General features: G+C 43.6%; 1 protein-coding gene across 1 annotated transcript in view; it reads right to left on the reverse strand.

The window, feature by feature from the left end:
- Positions 1-13: 13 nt before the first annotated feature.
- LOC306914417 (phosphatidylcholine:ceramide cholinephosphotransferase 2-like) overlaps positions 14-16,350 on the reverse strand; it is a 17,505-nt gene continuing 1,168 nt past the window's right edge. Inside the window, exons 2-7 of the mRNA XM_079491419.1 lie at positions 5,868-6,820; positions 4,800-4,917; positions 4,060-4,117; positions 3,726-3,821; positions 3,144-3,310; positions 14-2,631 (exon numbers count right to left, since the gene is read on the reverse strand). Coding sequence (XP_079347545.1) covers positions 2,458-2,631; positions 3,144-3,310; positions 3,726-3,821; positions 4,060-4,117; positions 4,800-4,917; positions 5,868-6,454 — 1,200 coding nt within the window. The 5' untranslated portion in view covers positions 6,455-6,820 and the 3' untranslated portion in view covers positions 14-2,457. The remainder of the gene's footprint in view (positions 2,632-3,143; positions 3,311-3,725; positions 3,822-4,059; positions 4,118-4,799; positions 4,918-5,867; positions 6,821-16,350) is intronic.

The following is a 16,350-nucleotide window of genomic DNA, read 5'->3' on the forward strand; positions in this document are numbered from 1 at the left end:
TTTAAATTTGTTATTATAGTTATAGAGGGCAAGTATAATGTATTAAGGCATAGGTGTTATTAGCCAGGGATCATTTTAACATCACCAATATATAAACAATGGATGGGTAGTCAGTAACTCAATAGTCTTGCATGGCCAGACTGTTGCCTCCTGCAATTTTCAAATGCTTCCGTCATACAGTCTGGAGCACGGAAGCTCTGATCATGAGCAATCGATAAAGCGGAAGTGACACCTCCTCCCCACTTCCGTTTCGTCTTTACAGTCGTGCAAATGTATCCTAATATAAATCAAATAATCTACGCATAATAGCTTGCAGCTTAGCAGACATGGATATTAAATAAATAATGTAAAGACATTTTAAACGGAACGGAAATGCCAGCTTCCTTGCTCGGATTTCGGGAGGTGTAGTTTCAGACTTAGCATTCGGAGATTGTGGAATAGTTGTCTGGCCACGCGAGACTAGTAACTTAACAGGAAGACATTGTGGTTCAACCACAGGTAAATATTACCAATGCAGCTTCTACAGATCGATCCACCTCTGGTACATTTAAGGTGGATGCCAAATATGTTTGTCATGGAAAGAAAAAAAACAAAGTCAACATTAATTCGCACATGAGACCCAGACAAATATGTTTTCAACACAGATGACATGTCAACTATATACAATATGGAGTGGAAATCTTGAATGAACAAGAAAGTGGCCGCACAGACTGATAGCCAATGTGCCAATGTGCTGTCAGCGTGTGCGGTCACTTTCTTGTTCTTTCAAGATTTCCACTCCAGTTTATTCTCCCGTGGACAGGCACCGCTACAAGGACTTTGGTGTGCGTAAGCATCCTCGTGCACAACTATATACAATTTAACAGCAGAACAGTGAATTGGTCCTAATATTTGGATTAGCGCCATTAGGACGGGACAGTGTTGTTTGTCTCAGACAGTGTTGTTTGTCCCTGTAGGACAGACAGGGTGTGTTTTTTGTCTCTGAAAAGACTGAGCTTTTTGCCTCTGCAGGACAGTGTTTGTAAACTTTTACATGTGAACAGGGATGTGAGCGCACTTGTCCCTTATTGTGCACGCACCGCACGCGCATGCACAGTTGCACACTAGTAGGATGACACAAGACGGAGGAAGTTGAGGAAGATGTCTATTGGCTAATAACACAAACACGGACATGAGGGCGTTTGTCATAGGGTGGTGGTTTTGGATGGGACGGAGTAAAGGGTGTTTCGACTGGTCCAAAAAAAAAAGAGAAAAAAACAGGCATTCCTCGGTTTCCTACTGGTCAAAAGCAGAAGTAAGGCACTCTCATTGGCTGACATTTGGCCACTTTAAATGTTGCAAAGCAAACAACTATTCTCATTCTTCTTTCTCCTCCGTCCGCATCTTTTCACCCTGTTCATTCATTCTTATTCCTCGCTCCACAGAGGAAGTAACTTCACCTCTCGTCTCCTCCTCCATTGTATCTTTCCTCCCTTCTTTCTCTCTCCCTTCATACATCCATCAGTAGTCGGACCCAGACCTCCGTCTCTAATGCCTAGTGTATGGCCTGTCGTACAACGCCGCCATGCTTTGTGAGCTTACAGATCGTTTATTTTAGCAGCGGTGAAGCCGTCATACTACCAAGAATAAGATCAGGCTTACGGAGGCCCGGGTATGGACGGAAACAAAAAGTACCATTGTCCCAAATATTGTCTTTGTCCTCGTCCCTCTCCACTCTCTCCTAGCTTACAGTTTACAGGAGGTTTGACAGGAGGTAGCTAGGTTAGTGGCTGGATCAAGGACAGGCACGGTTTTGGTCTCTCCCGCCTTCTCTCTCTCTCTTCCCGATCCCTCCCTCTCTCGGTTAGTATTGCGTAGCCAGACGATTGGTGATCTCTGCCTACCGAAACAACTGGGCACATCCAAACTCAATGTAGGGTCTAGAGAACAACAGAGACATACTTGAAATTGAATGTAATATCAAATAGATCATTTGGTACAGTATTTTTGTTTATTTATTTATTTATTTTTTGTAACTTATTAATATCTATATTTCTTTAGATATTTTACAATTATAGGATATATTTTCTGTCTGGCCTCTTTTTTTCTGTACCTTATTTTGCGCAAGAGTTCCAATGCACTCGTGTAAACGACAAATCAATTCTGTTGAATCTTGAAACCTACGCCCACTGCTTTGAGAACCAATCGTATAACTATCCCAGTATAAAGGACCGCCATAATGGTCTTCTCAGCGGTTCAGCATAAGTGATTTTTTAAATATCTTAATTGCTTCCACCCAGTTCTAGCCCCTACAATGAATTTGGATGTCACTAAAGGGATCAGCGGAGATCACATTCTGAGCTTGTAGATTTGCGAATTCTGCAATCTTCGGCCATCCACGCCCCCGCCCCAACCCCGCCTCATGTGACGGAGCATGATTTGGCTACATCCCTCCCTCCCTACTTTGCGTGCGGTCGGTCATTCGTCTCTGCCTGTCCCGACCATGCTGTATCTCTGCGTACAGCAGTGCGGCAGAGACACGGGCCAGGAGAAGACCACGGGAACGCTCGTCTGGACGTTCCTCTCCAAGAACTTGAACACGGGGTTCCACCAGGTCCTCGACAGGTAGTTGTTAGGTGCGTCTTGCAGTGCCTGAACAAAATAATAAACGAGAGGGAAAACAGGGTTTAATAATGTCACACACAACACAGTTGTGTTCAATGTTCAATAGCACGTTTCATCCACTAGAGAGCAGTGATAATGATTATGTGATAATACTACTACAGTATATGACTGTACTGTGTGTGTATTTTGGTGGTGGGGATATATGGGTAAATCCATGCTTCTGCTTTTGATATCACCCTCTGGTCATTCATTTCTATGGCTGGTGGGAATATGATTTGTTTAAATACAGTACATGCATTTCCTGTGTGAAATGTTTGATAGTTTGAAATCACATTTTAGAAATGCATGTTTTAACCCTTGCTTCTCGATCCCGGGAAAACGTTCAAAATTCAAATTATACGATTTAAAAAAAAAAAAAGCAGATCTAGCTCACACAACATGCCGTGATGTGAGGCGTTGCAAGCTTGTATATCTGATATTTGTGTGCGTGTGTGTGTGTGTGTGTGTGTGTGTGTGTGTGTGTGTGTGCGTGCACCCACATGTGTGTTTGCCATGGTGTGGTACCACCAGAATATCCTGGTGGTGACGAAGTAGGCAATGATGACGTCGATGCTGTAGTGCTCGTGACCAATCAGGATACAGACCACTCCCGTGGCGCTTAGCAACCAACACAGCCAATGGTACCAACGCATCCATGGTGGGGAGTCTGCAAGACAAACACGCTGATTAATAAAAACTATAGTTATACATTCATAACAGTCCTACAGTAGAACAGTTCTTCTACACTGGTGCAACATAGTCCCATACTAAACATTCATTAATTGACCCGAAAATGCCGATGTAGTTGTATCCAATTACATTTTCAAATTTGGATAATCTGTCAGGCAGAAACTCCATAAATGAACGCTAATATCACTGCGTAGATATTAGTCTGGAATCTCTGTGTGGAACACGCCCCCTCACGTATTAGAAGGACAATATCAGTCAACAGAAAAAAAGGACAGGTGTTGAAGTTTGACGTTATAATGGGTTTGTATAGGAAGGGGGCGGGCACAAGGCGGTGCTGATCGTTCCATAGGTTGTGGATGTGTGTGTGTGTGTGGCCGTGCGTGTGTACTCACACTCTTTGATGAAGAGGTAGGAGAGGGTCAATGTGACAGTGTGTCCACTGTAGAGAAAATCACCACACATCAGATGAGTGCCTGTCAGAGACAAACCTGAGACACAGAGAGAGAGAGAGACAGACAGACAGACAGACAGACAGACAGACAGACAGACAGACAGACAGACAGACAGACAGACAGACAGACAGACAGACAGACAGACAGACAGACAGACAGACAGACAGACAGACAGACAGAGGTGGATTAGATTTTGTTGTTTGTTGAGGGTACATTGCAGCTCATGGATGCCGTGTCAAACTGAACATATATGGGTATTGATGGTCATTTTTACCTCCTCCTGAGATCAGCTTCAGCATCCTCCAGATCTTCCCTGTAGAATCATTGTACAACTACACACACAGAGAGACAAAACATAATGGTGGTTAAACACTGACTTACAGGGGGTGTACACTGGGGACAGAAATTGGCGTGGAATTGCTCGGAGCTCATCTACGAGCTCACAAGGTGTCGCAGCACAATGCTGTCTCACACAGTTATTTTCATGTGTGAGACACCAGCGCGCAACAACGTATAAATCAGGTTAGAAAGACAGCAGAGAAGACAGCAGAGCACACAGACCTTCACTGATATTATTGACACAAAACTGGTCTTGTTCTGCAGCTTTGTGTATTCATTAAACAACCTACAAGAAGATCCGCGTGCTCTAGCATCTTTATCAGGATTAGTCCTTCTACAGAGAGTTTTAATTGATCTATTTTGTCCGTTACTGTAGAGCGCCGGAATTCTGGAGAAAGTTTGTCGGAAATTATATACGAAAGAAATTAACTATGAAAGTAAGCGGGTTACGAAATTTGACCCGTGTGTGTATGGTGTAGTGTGTGTGTGTGTGTGTATGGTGTAGTGTGTGTGTGTGTGTGTGTGTGTGTGTATGGTGTAGTGTGTGTGTGTGTGTGTGTGTGTGTATGGTGTAGTGTGTGTGTGTGTGTGTGTGTGTGTGTGTGTGTGTATAGTGTAGTGTGTGTGTGTGTGTGTGTGTGTAGTGTGTGTGTGTGTGTGTGTGTGTGTGTGTACCTTGGGAGCGCAGACCATGTGTTTTCCAGGTACAGGCAGAGTTGTGGCATACATGGTGACACAGCGATACATGTACAGAGAACCAATCAGGAAGAAGCATCTACGACCTATTATAGACCTGAGAGCGAGAGAGAGAGAGAGAGAGAGAGAGACAGACAGACACAATGCGGCTTGTTAATCAGACTTATCAATTGTGTTGATTTAAAAATATATATATCATTTTTCACGTTGATATATAAATTATTTGTTCATTATTGAAAAGAAGCACACACAGGTTTGTAGTACGTGCTTGTGGTACTCCTTGTAATTTATTGTGTTAAAAAACGCAAGAAAATAATCGATAGCTGCAGCATTATTGCAGACATACAGTACAGTACTACTACTGTGTGAACAAGGAAGTCAGTCCGCACACTGATCTTGACCTCCCATGCACTTTATTTGCAGAGAAGAAAACTGACTCGTTCCTATGCTGTTGTATATACTGTAACAAGCCTACTTTGTTGTGTTAATAAAGTGCCTGGGAGCTCAAGATCAGTGTGCAGCAGAATGCCTTCCTTTTTCACTGTACGTATCTTTTGTTCAGCAGCAGCACCTGTAGAATCTTTTGAGATGTGCGTGTATCTCTTTGGATTCCAGTACTGCGGCTATCCCTACTGGTACTGCTACTCCTCATCCTACAGTAGATCCTAGCATAGGGGTGGGCAACTTGGACGATGGAGAGGGCCACTATATTTCCACACTCACTCCAGAGGGCCACATTGCATATGCGTCGCACAGACTCGCACTGCGGCGCGTTTTGAGCTTGTAGATCACTAGATCAGCTATTTTTGCTATATTTGAATTGAAATCCTGAATAATGTTTTTGCTATTTTTTTATTGGAATCCCGAAAAGTACCCTTTTTAATTAATTTCAAATGCAACAATAACATTTGAATACTAGTAATTAAGCTACACATATAGACTGAAGTAATTAAAGCGTTTGCATGTTTGGAATTGTAACACAGCTCCGTGTGAACAGAACTGTAACCTGCGGGCCGCATTAAGTGGATCCCACCACGGTGGTCTTACTTGTGCTTCAGGAACAGCCACTGGATGGTCCACAGCCCCACCAGGATGAGCCCGTTGACCTCGGTGACGGTGAAAGCCCAGGGGATCCGGTCCACGTAGTCGAAGAACTTGTCGGGCAGCGGCGGGCTGACCGACTTGTCGGGCACCCTCTCGTGCACCACTGTGATGATGACGGTGGTGAAGAACAGGTTGAACAGCGCGTACAGGAAGGCCACGCCCGTCTTCCACCACTCGTTGGGCAGGCGGTCGGTGCGCCCTTCGGGCACCGTGATCTTGATGTAGTCGCGGTGGCGGCTGAGCTGGTGGTGCAGCGAGCGGATCAGGCGGTTCTCCTTGAGGCGGTCGGCGCGGCCGCTGCTGTGCTTGCCGCTCCCCTCGGCGCCTCCGGCGGCTCCTGGCATGGCCGTCGGGGACGTGACGGCGCCAGTGGGGGTGGGGGAGGAGGGGGAGGAGGGGGGGCGTGCCGGGGTTCCATTGGCGAGCTGGCGGGGCGGAGAAGGGGGCTCGGCCACCGTCGTCACGGTGACTTCCACGTGGATGGGGACGTCCTCGTCGTCGTTGTCGTTCATCAGCTGTGACGCGGCCATGGAGGAAGGTGATTGGTCAATTGGTTCGGAAGACTCACTAATAATTGTTCAACCAGTTAGGATGATGGTGTAGAGATGATTGCTTAACCAATTACCAAGTTGTCCGTTCAGTGTTGTTGACTCCTGAAGCCGAATCACAGCCTCAGTGAGACAAGAGATGGGCCAATCAGAACAGTGTACTGTGTTCCAGTCAGGTTATCAATTGATCTGATTGGATCCAGTTGTAACCAATGCTCCAGTATCTGCGATCAATGTGTGAGGACTGCAATCTGTTTACAGACACTAGTCTTGTATAAGTTATTGATTGCTTTGGCCATTAATCCAATATTCCAGGTTTTAGTGTTCGATCGCAAAGTGGGGAAAAAGCTGAAAACAAGAGAAACAAATAACTGAGTTATTAATCTGTACTCACATTAAATACATATTAGAGTTTTGATGCACACGCCGCATGTTAACGCATGGTAACTCGGAGAGGTACAAAATCTACAGATAAAACCAAATGGACCCGTGCAAAGTCCATTTGTGTACACTTTGCACACACATTAGTATAGGCCAACTAAAAAATGAAACTGGAACACTAATTTAAGCTGATAAATAGGGATGCCTCGATCAGGTTTTTTGGGACCGATCCGATCACCGATTGTTTTTCTCATGATCGGCCGATACCGATCTTGTGCATGAGGGGCAAATTTAATATTTCCAAAATGATTATATGTCAAAACCCACGTCAAACCTGGTCCTGTGTGTGGGGAGGAAGGGGAGAATGTTTAGGCCTGTCACAAAGATGCTAAATGATATTATACTGTATATCAGATTGACATATATAACACTTAAATGGTGTAAAAGATCGGTTTCTCCAGATAGGGTTAATTGCCGATCGGTGGCCGATTATCGGAGCATCTCTACTGATAAATAATCTTGTTGGTTGTGAGCAGATGAAATTGTTACCCCGTTTATTGAAGAGCTGCAGAGACGAGAGAGACCTGTTACTGAACAAACACTGGGTCAGGAAGGACACATGTGTGGATCACGTGCACATCTGTGTCCTACATTTTGTTTTTAATTATTATTTAAAAACGTTTTAAAAAAAACATCCTCAAAAAAGCAAATGGCTGGGGAGAGCCTATTTCAACCAATTGCTTGGTCAGAAGAACTACCTGTATTAATTCATATAAATATTTCATTCCACTTTTGTCTTTTTTCTTCTTTTTTGGGGGCGACTCCTCTGCGTACCACCAGAGGGGGGCTCAAGTACCAGCAGAGGGGGGCTCAAGTACCAGCAGAGGGGGGCGCAAGTACCACTAGTGGTACTAGTACCAGTGGTTGGGAACCTCTGCTATAGACTATAGAGCTTTAACTGTTAAACCAATTTTGACCTGAGATCAGTTTCTATGTCAGTGGTTCTTCGATTTTTCAAAAATAGCAGACCTACAAGCTCGTAGCGCGCCACTCGGTGGCGCGCTATGAGCTTGTAGATCTGCTATTTTTCAATAGCTAAAGCATAACATAATGCTAACACCAAAAGGGGTTCCCGCCCAAAATAGGTTAACAAAAACCTCCCCCCGCCCCTTTTCATTTCTTTCTTTTCCTTCTTTTTTTTTTGTACACACAAAAACATATCACTTACGCCCCATTTAACACAGGATTTTACGGTGTGAAGACACCGACACACGAGCGGCCTCGTGACCTGGTTTTCATCCCTGGACTGAACTCCCACAAAGTCAGTTCATCTGCCATCGGCAGTGGTGGGAAAAGTACTCAAAATGTTTCACTTAATATCAATACTCCAACGTAGAAATACTACAAGTAAAAGTCAGAATACAAAAGAATAAGGTATGAAAATTGAAAATGTACTTAAAAGTACCTAAAGCAGAAAGTACTCATTATGCATACATTTTCAAATGTATGAAATGTATAATAGCAGATTTATAAGTTCACAATGCGTGGCTTGTGAGCGACGCATAACGCATTGCAGATCGTCTATTGTTAAATGGCCGAAAATGTATAGGGCTGCTGAAATGGGAAAATTGGGTAATATATTATGTTTTGTAATAATAATACAAATCGGGTAACTGAAGTTTTCAACTAATTGTAGTGCAGTAAAAGTATAATATTTGCCTCCGACATGTAGTGGCGTAGTAAAAGTACCGAAGTACTTAAGTAGCCTCCAGCACACTAAATACTTTACACCACTGCATGGCCATCGACTCATCAAACAGTGGAGTAAGCCTGACTGACACAGATCAATAATAGTTAGGGTTGTCCCGATCCGATCACATTCGGGCCCGGATCGGGAGCAAAATACGTGATCGGGACATCCCTAGTATCAAAATGATATTCCATACCAATGATATTAGACTGGATATTGAAATGAATATCGGATCGGGAAAAAAATCGGTATCGGCAGATACTCAAAATGAAATGATCGGGAGAAAAATAACGTGATCAGGACATCCCTAATAATAGTAACAGAAAGCGGTCAGTATGGATTGATTATTCACGACTGGGTGTCTTCTGTGAACACAGAGAATGAGGACGGTTCATTTCTCCCTGCAGACAAAAAGAAACGTGTTTCTATTGTATGAGATTCTAATGTGAGCATCTAGATCAGATAAGATCCTTTTACACGATAAGATCCTTTTACACAGGAGAAGTCAGGTTGAGCAGAGTTACACCAACCTGTTCTGCACGCACGCACCCTACATACGCATGCACGTGCACGCACGCCCCGCAGCCACACACACACACACACACACACACACACACACACACACACACACACACACACTTTGTGTAAACAGCACAGAACAGGACAACAAACGGAGGAGGAAGAAAGGAGGTTTGACTCATAGTAACCTTACCTGACACACACACACACACACACACAAATGTATCTTTCTTTCCGCAATTGAAAATGTCTGATAATCTTTCAACAACATGGAAACAATTTGTGTGTGCGTGTGCATGTGTGTGTGTGTGTGTGAGATTCAGTTGTTGACGTGATGCCACGATGAGTCAAACGGAACAAAATATGTGCTAACAAAGCTGAAGGTATTGAAATAATGTCTGCTAAAATAAAGTGATGTAAAGTGTCGGAATGAAAAGCTTGTTCTATTAACACATCACTATCATTCCATCCACTTCCCAACATGACAGATCTCTTTGTCGCATGTGTGTGTGTGTGTGTGTGTGTGTGAGAGAGAGGCTATGCACTTTGCAAATGTTTAGATATTTACATGAGAGAGAGAGAGAAGAGTGGGAAGATAAGCCATCTTCCCACTTTTAACCTTGTTTACAGTACCTTATGTTTGTGCATTTCTTTTACTAACCATGTGACGAATGGACATCCCAATGGCTAGGTTTAGCAATACCTGTCAAAATCTCATAGCTAAGAAGATAACATTACAAATTAGTAAAACATCCCGGAAGTTCCGGAACGGTTGGGGCCAGAGTTTGGATTAGGCATTTAGGGGTTGGGTTTAAAGGTTTAGCGATTACAATGTCAAATGAAAGCTCAAAAATTAGCATTTTAACAAAATAAATGCTTACATCCCCTACAAGGATTACCACTAGGAAGAACAAACGTGTGTGTGCATGTTACAATTGTTTTTACTTAATTGCAACCTCTTAAAACCTTTTCCCTATTCAAAGTCTACTCCTAACCTCATTCCACCCCGTTATAAAAAAGGCACAGATTTCACACACACACACACACACACACACACACACACACACACACACACACACACACACACACACACACACACACACACACACACACACACACACACACACACACACACACACACACACACACACACACACACACACACACACACACACACACACACACACACACACACACACACACACACACACACACACACACACACACACACACACATTGAGAAGAGCAATTAGTGATAACCTCCAACATGTGGTTGGTTGGTCATGTGAGCTATAGCGACTCAGGAAGGAATGAGACAACAAACCTGGCTGCCTCTACATCCACTCCAAGGCAACGGACATTTCATACACAAATGCAATCCCAAGCAATTTAAATAAGTAAACAAACAAACAACACACACAAACAAACAAAGAGAAAAGGTCATTTTAACCACTTTTAACCACACTATACTTATACTATATTATACTATCTACACACTGAGTTTAGAGATTATAATTATATCTTAGATCTCCCGTTTTATTCTTTGATTGAAGCATTTTGAAAATGATCGGCCGATTTTCACTCCAAATGTCTTGATCGGTGATCTGCAATTTACCCCTTTGTGACAGGCCTAAACATTCTCCCCTTCCTCCCCACACAGGTACAGCTTTGACGCAGTGATATTGTCTGGCTAAGCGAGGCTATAGGAGGCAGCAGGACATTTCATTATTGAAAACGAGCACTTTCAAACTCTGACACAAACCTGCACAAAATGTATTGACAGAAAGTAGCTCATAACATGGCATTTTATGAAACAAAAACTGTGCAGATAAGAGTGATGCAAATAGCCTGAATCCTGACTCACTCATTAGACATTAGATTGGGAGAGGACGCAATCTTGTCACCCTCCGGGGGTCCTGAGATCAGGCGCGTCACCACCATTCACTGCGAGTACGTTGCGACACCCCCACTCTCACAGATAGATGATTTCATCCCCCCCACTATTGACCACCCGACTTTTTCTTTTTTTACTTGGATGTCAACAATAATTGAGCAACAATAATAAGCTAAAATAGAACTAAATAAATAAATAAAAGACCAAATTCGGCAGGCGGGCTCCCCACGCTCATCCCCCACACCTTCAGATACCCTGTGAAACCCCTGCCTGGGATGCAATACTGTACTCAGTTCTGTACTCTAACGTCGTTGAAGTAAGACTCATAAAATGTACCTGGGACACATCTAAAAGACCACCCCTGTGTCCCGGGACCCATTACATTGAAAACCTATTTACATCACTGAGATAGAAAAAGGATAATTCAAGCTTTCCGTATAGCTGCAACGTTGGTGAGTTTAACGTTGTGTAATACAATCGGATAGGACTTTTCTGTTTGGATGTATGGGCTGTCAAGGCCAGAAAGTAGTTCTTGCCACTCAATAGGCGTTACCGGGTACGATGATGTCACGCACATAGCCTCTATATAGCCAGCACTCCGAAGTCCTTCTGGTACTGTTAATTCATAGATGCAGCACGGACAGCATGCACAGTTTCGGCGTCAATCTGAGAAATGGTGTGTCGTGTGGTCATTGTTTTTAGTTGTAGTTAGAACTCTAGAAGCTGCCTGCATTCCAAATGAAACCCGATAGAATTAGAACACCACAGTAAGTCTAACCTGAGAGAACTGTAATAGCCAAATATGAAATTACTAAAATGTATTAATATAGTATTTCACTATTCCATTCACTCTGAGCCAATACTATTGTAAGACATTGTCCTGAAAAAGTCTCGTCTGATCCAAGTAGCCTTAGGGTAAAAGGAAGGCGTTATTAAGATTGTGTTAGGGAGATAAAGGGTGGGTCCCAAAACAACGGTCTTTGATGGGAGTGGTTTTCCAAGGTGAAGAAATACTCTCAAAGAATTTGAGAGTGGTTTGGGGAGTCTGTGGTGGGAATTATCGTTTATTTCAATGTTCAAATCATTTCATTCAAGTGCTACAGATTAGTCCAACAATGACGAACTTCGCGTCACCAGGCTTTCCACGTGGAGGAACATTAACAACTCGGGGAACGATAACATTGTGACCGAATTTGTTCACACAAAACAAAAGCCTATATCATTTCAAACGTCAGCGTCACAAAACACTAGGTGACGAAAACAGGATTCATGCACTCTGGGACTTGGAGGACAGGACAGAGAAGAGAAAGTGTATTTTGATCTAGCCTTTAAAAAAAGACAGAGACAGGGAGTCCAGACTCCAGACTCAATACCACAACACAACCAGAATTACACCATCTCATGCACCACAACACATCCACCACAACATTACAATATAGTCAGGGAATATTATCAGTATAATGTCAAATCTGGGAATACATTTTCTTCACCAATGTCTTTGTAAAGGTGTCTACTAACATATCCCACATTGGTTTCTATTCAACCACCCTAGGGGAATGTTTGACAGCTGCTGAAAGTTGGGGTACCATACAACCAATATAAGGAAGAATGTTCTAAATTTCATTATGCTTTAAGTAACATGTGCCATGTCAAACTAGGGGGTTTTCATCATTCTGAATCCATTCCAAGCATTAGTTTTGCACGAAAAACACTTCTTGTGCTAAAAACATCCATATCCGTCATCACAAATGTGATGAGGTCAGCACATTTGGGCACATTTGGGCAAGTGGCTATGGCCAAACTAGGGGGTCTATGGCCAAACTAGGGGTCAAACTAGGGGGGGTTTCATGATTCTGAACCCATTCCAAGCATTCATTAGCTTTGCACGAAAAACACTCCTTGGGCTAAAAAGGCCATAGCCATCGTCACAAATGTGATGAGGTCAGCACATTTGGGCACATTTGGGCAAGTGGCTATGGCCGAATTTAGCCCAAGCCCCTTATATTGGTTGTATGGTACCCCAATTTTCAGCAGCTGTCAAAAAATTCCCTAGGGTGAATAGAAACCAATGTTGGGTATGTTACCCTTACAAACACATTGGTGAAGAAAAATCTTGGTAAGAAATGTATTTCCAGATTTTATTAATATCCTCTGACTAACAATACTGACACACAAGCACAGTAAGCTACAGCACCATATTCCTATATTGTCAAACACATGTGGTCCCATTGTGTGTGTCTGTGTGTGAGAGAGAACTTAGGGCAACATGATGGGAGGCATAGGCATAATACCAACACACACACGCACACCTCTCTCACCCAGGTGTGATATTAGCAAAGGTATTTGCCACCAAGAAGGTGTGTGTGTGACTGTGTGTGTGTGTGTGTGTGTGTGCACCAGGCAGCTGTTAGTTAGTGGCCAGTAACAGTAGAAGACTGAGGGCGCGAACATGTCAAGATGAATGAATGATCAGATTAAAGTGTGTGTGTGTGTGTGTGTGTGTGTTACATATTTCCCTAAGTAGAAGATATTTGTGCAAAGATTCTATTCATTCCTCAATGCTGATAAACGGTGAGGAATGTCTTATTGACTTTTTATTACATATCGAGACAAAATTGGAGACAACACACCTCACCTCCAGTGAACTAATACAGTACACCTGGCTAGTATCGACACAGACGACAGATAACACACCTCACATACAACAACAGTTACAGCTGGACTCCGTACAGTCGGTCGTAGGGTTTCTGGGCTCATGTGGTGCAGGGGCGAAGTATCTGCCCACTACCGCGGATTCTACGGGTTCAAGGTTTTTATTACTGGCAGGTGAGCCAATAGGCTACAACAGCAGTGACAGCACAGAAATGTGTGGGGAGGGATTCATTGGCATAACAACTAAATTGGGATGGGAAAAGGGGTAAAAATGTATGGCTTCTCTAAACAAACTAAACAAAAAATCACACTCATGTGAATTTAAGTGAGGGGCGCAGCGGACCCCCAAACCGTGCACCCCCTCCTGACCTAGCTGAAGCATCCCCCAGTGCATCTCGTTGTATTTGGCCGAAAATGATTGTATTTTTGAGTGGTGCAAACCACTCCAATAACCAGCTTTGTCTGTACCCGTGTCTGTACCTGTGTACCAGGTGTGTACCTGTACGTGGGGCCATGTACAGGTGATTATGGTTGCTATGGTTAGTGTGTGACGTCGCTGCACCACTCAGTTCACACGGGTGTGATTTTTTAATATGATTATGGCAAATAATCACAGAATGTCACTGCACTGAGAGACATGCAGCTGCTGTATACTGCTCTATACCTCTCCTTACAACAGCGGTTAACCAGATTTTGACGTTTGTGCTAAATAACACCATAAAACCACCATTACCCTTTTCATGTCACGCACCCCCTAAGGGTGTTAGTTTGGGAACCCCTGGCTTAGAGGATATGGCTTCACGTTGCAGCGTTCAGACTATGGGTTTTATCTCCCATTGGCTTAGAGGCAGCCAATCATGAAAAAGTGTGCACTAGGTCCCCTAGGCCCTTTTTGAAACAAGCTCCTCGCCACTCGCCCTACACACTTCCACTCGGTTTGAGCATAGATATATAAATAACCGAGACGCAATGCAAGTGGATGGGAGGGGGATTCCGGTGCCGTCTCTATTATTTATATATCTATGCTCAAACCGAGTGGAAGTGTGTAGGGCGAGTGGCGAGGAGCTAGTTTCAAAAAGGGGGTTAGAGTATAGAGACGGCACCCGGAGGAAACCCTGAGGCGAAATGGACATAGTGGCCGAATTTGGTATTGCAGCACTGGGCCAAACACATGAACGTGCTGGTCCGTTGACTATCATTGCGCACGTTCATGATGACACGTGAACGCTGAACACGTGCAATGATAGTCAACGGCCAGCGCGTTCATGTGTTTGGCCCAATCAATCCCAGAATGCACTCTGTTCCTACCCAGAAGGAGTGAAATCGCCTCATGCGCTTTTGAGCAACTTCATGCAAGTGGATGGGAGGAGATATTGGGTGCCGTCTCTTAATATATACTCTAACATATATACTCTACAGTATAGGTCCTCACTAGTCTCAACATCGACAGTATAGCCAGGTTGCACCTGGCTAAAAAGCTTTATGTCGGGTTACTTGACAAGTCATTTGATTTGAATAAACTAAGCCAGTAAAATATGACATTCCTGCACATCCCCTGCTCTGGGAGATAAACAAATCCACAATGAAGACTTGAAGAGTCAGTCATACAACAATGACTATTTAAGGCCTGCCCGTCAAAAGAACAATACAAATAAATAGTGTAAGTACAGTACATCAACTAGCAGCCTACACAGTACAGTAGTAGACAATAGTAGACTACTAATAAATGACAAGTATTGGCCAAGTAGATTTGCTCATACCTGTGCAATTTGTCTGCACCTAAGAACGGCATTCAGGGAGAAGCTGTGGTTCACCCGTCTTGCTCAAGGACACTAATCCCTACATCTATTGCATCCCTACATACACGGTAGCAGTGTAAAGCAATTTCCAAGCTTAGAAAGTAATGTAAACATACCAAGTCTTTATGTAGACAAACAGGATATGATTATGAAGAGTATATAGATACAAAGTGCAGTACTGCTCAGAGTATACAAACAGTCCTCCAGGAGACAATGTTTGCATAGTGTCACCCCACTTGTTGAGTGACTGCATCGTTCACTCTAATTATCTATGTACAGTATGTAGTAACAGAGGTGGAAAGTAAGGAAGAAGAATTTCCAATACTCTTACTTTTACTCCATCTACTACATCTGGAATCCATATTGTACATTTACTCCACTACAATTATTTGAAAACTTTAGTTACTATAGTTACTTTGTAGATTTACTATTACCAGTAGACGCCTAGAAGCGACCTCGCTCGCCCTTAAATTCAATTCAATTCAATTTTATTAAAGTGTCAAATCACAACAAGTTGTCTCAAGACACTTTGCAACCAACAAAGATCCACCCAGAGCAAGCAATATTGCGACAATGGTAACGAAAAACTCCCCTTTAGGAAGAAACGTCAGGCAGAACCCGACTCTAGGGTGGGCGGCCATCTGCCTCGACCGTGTCGGGGGAGAGGGGGGGGGGGGGGGGGGGTAGAGGGGAATAGGAAGAAAGAATAGAAGACATCAGGTCGGATATCCATCCCTGATGATATGATGACCTGGGCACCATGTACTGTATGGCGGCTGATGTCACAATGACCTGGGGGGGCTTGCCTGGGGTGACCAACCCCCACCCACCCACCCACCCACACCCACACCCACACACACACACACACAGGAAATGCTAGATT

Source organism: Electrona antarctica (assembly GCF_951216825.1).
Source record: "Electrona antarctica genome assembly, chromosome: 21".
Classification (NCBI taxonomy): Eukaryota; Metazoa; Chordata; class Actinopteri; order Myctophiformes; family Myctophidae; genus Electrona; species Electrona antarctica.